Below are 8,330 nucleotides of genomic sequence, written 5' to 3'. Positions count from 1 at the left end.
TGCTGCCCCTCCTGTCACACTGCACCTCACACCATAGTATGGCTGTGATTACATTTGTATCAACCTGTGGGCAACAAGTACGTCTCCTCTGTCTTTTTATTTTTATTTATTTCTTAACGTATTTTTTGGCTGCGCTGGGTCTTCATTGCTGCACATGAGCCTTCTCTAGTTGCGGTGAGTGGGGGCCACTCTTCGTTGTGGGTAACGGGCTTCATAGCGGTGGCTTCTCTTATTGTGGAGCACGGTCTCTAGAGTGTGGGTTCAGTAGTTGTGGCACATGGGCTTAGTGTGCCACACTCAGGGCTCTGGGATCTTCCCTGACCAGGAATTGAACACATGTCCCCTGCATTGACAGGGAGATTCTCAACCACCGGACCAGCAGGGAATTCCTCCTCCCAGTGCCGTAACACGTGAGCTGGTGGCTTTGCTTCTCTTGGCAGTTCCTGTCTCACCTCCCTTCCCTCACCACCCTCCCCCTGCCTGCAGGGAAGTGCCCCCTGACCTCTGTCTTCCCAGGGCTTTTGTCCTTGGATACGCTTTCTGGCAGTTTCTCAGTGGGATGTGCCCTAAGGGCTCCATTTGAAACAGGAATTTCCCTGGGACTTCCTTGGTGGTCCAGGGGTTAAGACTCCACCCTTCCATCCCTCCCATCCCTGGTCTGGGAACAAAGATCCCATACGGCACAGCCAAAAAATAAAAACAAATAAATAAAATAGGGGTCTCCCCCACCCCACTCCAGATCCCACCTAACCCGCACTGACTTCAAACACGGCATAACTTACTGAGCTTTTTGTTAAATTTCCTTCTCCCTCAGCAAGAATGTAAGCTCTGCAAGGGCAAAGACTTGTGTGTGTTTTGTGTCACAGTACCTTCTAAACATCTAGATGAGGCTTAGGAGCCATAAAATTAATACTTATTGAATGGATAAATTAGATTCTGTGTGTGTGAGTTTTGGTGAAGTTTCTCTCTACGGCGAGTGACTGACCTGTCTCTCAGGGCACAGGTGCTCTGGAACCCAACTTAGCTCCTAAGAAAACTATTAAGCTCCTAGTTTGAGGACAGTGTTTTTTAGAATTCCTCCTGATCATTAGTTTCACCCTTTATGTTTAATTTAATACCTGATTATTTTGCCCCAATCTTCTGTACCTTTGATGACTGTATTATTCATTATGGGTAGTTACAGCATTTTCATAATTAATCTTTAATTGCAATACTTGAATAGCATTTCACATGGAAAATGATTTACAGATTAAACCCACGTCTCCCCTTGGGTAATTATCAGAGGTCTGACTAATGTGCGTGAGGCCCTCACGTGGCACGGGGCTCTCTTCAGTGACAATGTGTTGATTTTCTAATTAACGAAGGTTAAGTAGCATTTTTGCTTGCAGACCTACAATTTAAACTTATGACATTTGTCACCAAGACAGATTTCTATAGAGCAGACAACTTGAACTCAAATAATTATCACTGGCTCTAGTGCATTAGCATCCTTTGCATAATATTTAATGACCGTTTTCAGGACAAAAGACTTTTCTTCATATTGACTAGGTCAGTAAAAGTACTTTCCAGCTCACTGACCCATTTCAGAAATCAGGGACCATCTAAAAAAAGAATGTAAGTTATTTGGTTTTCCTTTATAGAGAGGGAAATGGCATTCCACTTGCCTTCTTTATAAATTAAGAAAATACTGTAAAACTTTATTTAATCAATGCAACAAATACAAATTAGACTATAGCTGTATGCTATGGTCAATTAAGGAAAGAAGCAGGGGGAAGGTCAGGCAGCAGTGCAAAGAGGGAAAAGGAAGCAAAAAGAAATTTAGGAGAAATTGAGAGTAATTTGCTGAAAGGTAGAGAGGGAGACACACAAGCCTCCAGGGAGAGATTGTGCATCATGGACCAGAGTAATTCATAGCTGGAAGGACCCGAGACATCCAGTGCAGCCTCCTTTATGGAGAGTAAAGACTGATGCTGAGAGAAGGATGCTGCTATTTGATTGAAGCCACAGAGCTGACCAAAAACAGTCAGCAGTCAATAGGGAGAGAGCCATACAAACACAAAGGCAGGAAGGAAGACTGGCGGGTGTAAGAACTCAGAAAGAACAGGTCCAGAATGAACCAAAGAGGCTAAATCCTCTCACTGAATGAAGTTTGTTTATGTACATAATGAAGCATATACACATATCTCTAAATACTTATTTTGATACAATTAAACTATGAATTAAGCTATACATACTTTCTCTGACAACTGAAACTTACTAAATCTCCATTTTTATCAGATTGTCATTTAGAGTCTTTTAACAAGTCTCTTCAAACTCTCAACCATTGCTGACACCCTTAAATATGCATTATTTCAAAATTAATGTACATCCCAGATAGATTAAAGAATGAAATGTTAAAAGAAGTAAAATCATAAAAGTTCTAGAAGAAAATATAGTTGAAAAATTATATTATTTTGGATTAGAAAAAGTTATTATAAGTCTAATATCAAAGGCAGAAATCATAAAAATAAGATAGATGTGACTACATAAACATCAAAACCTTTCGTAGGGAAAAAGAAACATTATGTACAAGTTAACAGATGCAAACTGGAAGGATGTAGTTGCCAAATTTATTACAAAAAGTTAAAGCCCCAAATATTGTTATCAATCAATAAGAAATGTATCTTCTCCTGTATTACCGTGTTAGTCTCTCAGTCATGTCTGATTCTTTGCGATCCCATGGACTGTTGCCCACCAGGCTCCTCTGTCCATAGGATTCTCCTGGCAAGAATATTGGAGTGGGTTGCTATTCCCTTCTCCACTTCCCCCCAAAAAACAAAGGTCATGAAGAAACCAAAAAATAGAAATGAGAAAAAAAAATTATTCAACTCACAGTATTGAAGCAATGCAAATTAAAAGAATGAACTCTTTCCCCACCCTCCAGCCTATAAATTCGAAAAGATTCTGTCTAGTATTAGAATCGTTGTGGAGAAGACAGGGGTCTGATACCCTACTGGTAAAATATAATACAAATTAATAAAGTCTTCTAAGAGGGAAATATATTGTAAATGACTTTAAAACGTATATTCCCTTCTACCCAGCAATTACACGTCTGAGAATTAATTCTAAGGAAAAACTGGACAGCATGAAAAGGTTGTTACAAGGCTGTTTATTACAGTATCATATACAGTGGAAATTGGAATAAGCTGCTTAAAGCCCAAAGGTAGGGGAATGACAAAATAACTTACAGTGTTTTGCAGGCTGGGCTGCTGTGCAGATGTTAAACAAGATGTTCTATTTGAATATTTATTGCTGGGGAAGTGTTTTATGATATGTTAAATGAGAAAAGCAAATTTCAAAGCAATGTGCATACCCCGCTTTTTCCTTTGTTTTATTTTTTACACATAGGTATGTTCACAGATAAAAGAGAGAAAAGCTATTTGCTAAGAATGAAGGTAATTCTATCTGAGTAGCATTAGAGATTCTCTTTTTCATTTTGCTTATCAGTGTGTTTATGGTTTCCACAATGAAAAACTATTATATTTGTAACCAGGGGAAGGAGAGGCAGACATCTAAAAACACAGATTTAAAAATTTCAGCATATTTTGGCAGGATATAATTATTTTAATTGAGTAGTGATGAAAATTTAAATGATGAGGCATTTATTGAACAAAAGACCCTTTGGAAAAACCCTTATTGCAAGAACAAAAGCCATAGCTGATAAAATGATAGATGCCAAATGGAAATTTTAGCACACAAATGGTGACTTATGGATTGAAATTCTTCAAATCATAGCTAAGGCCCAAATTCTCCACAGCCCAGAAGTGTGCAAAGGTGCTGATGAGCAGATTGCAAAATGGGAAATTCTTCAAAGTGGTTGTTTTTAGTAACTTCTTTTGCTATCTACTCTCCCACAGCTATTGAAATGGGCATTGGACTCCCTTCAATTAATCCTCTTCTATTTAAATATTTTATTAGAAGGAATAATCCCTGGAGAATCATCACTCAAATCTCAGTACTACCCAATGAGAGAACTGCAAGGCTTGGGTTTACAAAGATAGTAGTGCAAGTCATTTGCTGTTTCACGGCTGAGGATACACAGGCATAAACAAAGGCTGATCCATCTCTGCAACTAAAGCCTCTGATCCACAAGCCCTGTCTGTTGAGTCGTGTAATTGCACACTTTTTCTCAAGATACTGGAATAAGTGATCAGAATCCATCTCCAGTGTGCAACCTCACCCAAAGTCTGCCAATCCTATTGACCATGCTGTCTTAAAGGCATCTAAATCTACACCTCAGAAACACGTATGTCTGTGCCCTCCAGACCCTGAAGATCTTCTGTATTAGACGATCATCACAGAACAGAGTCTAAAACCACAGCTCAAGAATAAGACAGAGCTGACAGTGCCCTGGCACTACAGAGTTATGAGTCCTAAGTACAGGACTTCATGTCTCTAAACCTCAGTTTTGTTATCCAAATAATTAGGGCAAGATAACAATGTATGGATGTGAGAATTGGACTATAAAGAAAGCTGAGCACTGAAGAATTGATGCTTTTGAGCTGTGGTGTTGGAGAAGACTCTTGAGAGTCCCTTGGACTGCAAGGAGACCCAACCAGTCCATTCTGAAGGAGATCAGTCCTGGGTGTTCTTTGGAAAGACTGATGTTGAAGCTGATACTCCAATACTTTGGCCACCTGATGCGAAGAGCTGACTCATTGGAAAAGACCCTGATGCAGGAGGAGAAGGGGATGACAGAGGGTGAGATGGTTGGATGGCATCACCGACTCAATGGACATGGGTTTGGGTAGACTCTGGCAGTTGGTGATGGACAGGGAGGCCTGGCATGCTGCAGTTCATGGGGTCACAAAGAACTGGACACGACTGAGCGACTGAACTAACTAACTAACAATGCCTACCTTGTCAGGTTGTTGTAAGATTTAGGTGAATATCATACATAAGGTGCTTAGTAGAATACCTACTACATTGCCCTCAATAAAAGAGTAACTTTCACTTTATTAACCATATCTTTTTTTTTCTAAATCCCCGTCAGATTTCTTTTAATAAGTTTAACTATTATCATTGTATTTAATTTCCAGAAGAGCTGTTAGTCTAAAACCCAGGCACATTTATAAATTTGAGTTCCTCTTTTTTTGTACCAGCTGCTTAAAAAATCATAGCAAAGGTTATTATAGACACAATCCACTTGTGATATATTAACAATTCTCCAATGAATTCTGCTATGAAATTTGTTAAGAATATTTTAATATTTTCATGCTCATAAACCTCTAACTCCATAACTTAGAAAATCACAGTGAACTTGCTTTTTGTGTTATGTGTCTTGAAATGCATTTAAACAAAGGCAATAAAATCTAAACTGACCTGGTAATAAATGTGGTATAGTTGACTTCTGTGTGAAATCGTCAATTCCAATTTCCAACAACCCCAGACAAGGAGCTCTGGGAATCCTTAACATGAGTTTCAAAGCAAAGCTTTTCTTGAGACAAGAAGAACCAGGACTTACAACCACATTCCAAATGGATTTACTTCTTCTGACTAATTGACTTGTTAACTATGCTAATATATTCATATCCCTCTGCCTTTTTTATCTCTTCCAGTAGATAGTGCTGTGGAATATAACAACGTGAGATTAAAAACCAAGGAACTTAGAGATTCGTATGAACTTCTCTCCTAAGGAAACCAGATTAGACTTCCAAAACAGCTTATAAAATTTGTGTGTGTCTCCAAGCATTTTAGTTCTGTAGCAAATTTATTGCTTCTCCCAAGACAGCCTCTTTTTTAAGTAGGCGTTATAGCCTAAGGGGGGGAAGTTGCAAGCTCTTCTATTGACAGTAAGAGAGCCTGCAGCACTTGGCAGTCTCTCTCCTCCCACAGTGGTCTGAGGCGTGAGGAATGAAATAGGAGCCGCGGCAGAGGTGATTCTGTCTGAGCTCCATGCCTTCTGTCTTCCAGGTGGTGCTGGAGGCCAGCAGGGCTTCCTGGGCTGTATCCGCTCCCTAAGGATGAATGGGGTGACTCTGGACTTGGAAGAGAGAGCCAAGGTCACATCTGGTTTCAAATCTGGGTGCTCAGGGCACTGCACCAGCTACGGAGCCAACTGTGAGAATGGAGGCAAGTGCATAGAGAAGTACCATGGCTATTCCTGCGATTGCTCCAACACAGCCTATGATGGAACATTTTGCAACAAAGGTAGGTCAGAACCAGTTTCCAGAGCCATGTTTAGATATCTTTGAAGCCCAGATCATCTGTTGAATTGCTCTCCAGCTGGCATAAGGGTACTTCACTCCAAGGGTAAAGTGTTTGGAATTCTTCTCCCATCATAAGTAGGAAGTCCCCTAAAACAATCCCTTCATCTTTGTTGTTCATTAAGAAGAGAAAAGCTTTGAGTGTGGTGCAAAGTTTCCCCCTAAATTCAAGCAAACTTTGAAATGACTAGAACATTACAGAGCAAATAGCCATGTCATGCCTTAACAATGAGGAATAAAGTAAGTAGCCATTGAAAGGGGTCCGTGATGGGCCTCCTGACCCTCTCACTCGCTTGGACCTGTACATCGTGCAGTGACTCAATCTGTGCTGCCCAGTGCTCTTCATGTCCACTTCTCCCCCAGCTGCTAAGAGAATGAATTCAGGTTGGACTCACAAGAAAGCCCCTCTGTTCAATTCTTGTCACAATCATTTTTTATCACTCTTCTATAGGACACCTCAGTGGCGGGTTCTCAGCCCCCTCAAAGTGCAGGAATACTGAGATACTACATCTAATAATGCAGTAACATCTAACAATGTTACTGCCTTATTTCAGTCTTGAAAGAGTAACCCCTAATAAATTCAGCAAAGCCAATCAGCTGACTCCAAGAACCTGGTGTATATGGCTGTTGTCATTCAGGATACACCCGGTGATCTTGCATAACCAGAAGAAATTCACACACCTGGCCTGTGGCTTCTTTTCTACTTGTAAGCAAGAGGGCTGGGGAGAGGCAGAGCTGACCCTCTTCTCAAGCTACAATTGAAATGCATGTAACTCACTCTTCTCTTTCTAAATGAATGTATAGCGTTTGGGTAAAGTTTTCTGTAAATGGTTGGTGCATCTCTTTATAAGAAGCTTTACATAAGTAGCCTTTTCATACTCTGATGAATACATGGAGGGTTGTTTATGCTGCCATCATTCACACAAGATGCCACACAGAAGGAGGAATTGTTCCCTAACACTCTCTGTACATCCAGCCTACTGTCTCACAGTGCTGTCATGTAAGCATGTAAATTCGGTCAGACTGGGCTTGAAGGATGAGCATGAGACAACAACCAAGGTGGAAAGGAACACCACTGCTGAATAATCCACAGCGCATTAGCACTGCTGTTACAGAGCATTCTCCCACTTGCAACAACATGGTTCCATGGTTTTCTGGTGTCACACAATGGGAAGGGTTTGCAGAACACATTAATTTTGCACTTGTAGAAATGACAGCCTTGCAATTACCATTCATTGTGCTTGATGCTAATTTAATGTAGTCATTCCCTTGCCAAAGTGGTGTCTGAATGCAATCAAGTGAGCGCTAATGTCTGAGAGATTCCACTGCATAAGTACCAATTTAAAGAAAATCATGAGCCCCTTATTTTTGGAGAGTTAGGTTAAGTACAGTAGCTCACACACAACCTCTGGGGGTTAATAGGCAATATTCACAAACAGAAAGATGAGAGTATATACCCTTCTGCCTTGCCAGTTCTTGAGATGGAGTCAAAGAAAGCCTGTGAATTCCCAGTGACATTATTTCAAAGGGTTTACATTAAAAATCCCTAAATATTCTCTTAATACCTGTTTAGCAGGGTGAGTTTACATTTGACTCAGTTTATGGCTTTACCAAAAAAGATTAAAAACAGCAAACTGTATTTGGAAAGTATCTGTGGGCATCCTTCTGGGTCAAGACAAGTATTCTCTTGACCTGGGGAGGATGAAGGTGGTGCTGATTGAGAGGAATCAGAAAAGCTTCACCTGCACATAGGCAGGCTCATTCCCAGATGGGGTCTTCCAGCCGAGGCCTGCGGCCAGGTGGTGCCTCTGATCTGGGTTTCACCTCCCAGAGCATCAGCTCCTGTGACCACACCCTCCAGGGGTCTACAGCCACATGACTCAGCCTCCAGAGAGAGCAACCACAGTCATCTGCCTAAGAGTGAGCTCGTGAAAGTCCTTTGCAGGCAGGCTTCCTCAGGCTTCTCTGATAGCTCAGTTGGTAAAGAATCTGCCTGCAATGAATTCTCCAGGCCAGAACACTAGTGGGTAGCCTTTCCCTTCTCCAGGGGATCTTCCCAACCAGGGGATCAAACCCAGGTCTCCT

The 8,330-nt window shown here is 41.1% G+C and overlaps 1 protein-coding gene across 1 annotated transcript in view; it reads left to right on the top strand.

Annotated features, from left to right (window-relative positions):
- The window catches only part of CNTNAP2 (contactin associated protein-like 2), a 909,256-nt gene that overhangs the window by 680,671 nt on the left and 220,255 nt on the right, over nucleotides 1-8,330 (top strand). The window contains exon 9 of the mRNA XM_010843889.1: nucleotides 5,953-6,189. Coding sequence (XP_010842191.1) covers nucleotides 5,953-6,189 — 237 coding nt within the window. The remainder of the gene's footprint in view (nucleotides 1-5,952; nucleotides 6,190-8,330) is intronic.

The sequence above is a fragment of the Bison bison genome, unplaced genomic scaffold, assembly GCF_000754665.1.
Source record: "Bison bison bison isolate TAMUID 2011002044 unplaced genomic scaffold, Bison_UMD1.0 scf7180017864191, whole genome shotgun sequence".
In the NCBI taxonomy this organism is placed as follows: domain Eukaryota; kingdom Metazoa; phylum Chordata; class Mammalia; order Artiodactyla; family Bovidae; genus Bison; species Bison bison.
Note: the sequence above shows the minus strand (reverse complement) of the source record. Positions and strands in the feature narration are given on the sequence as shown.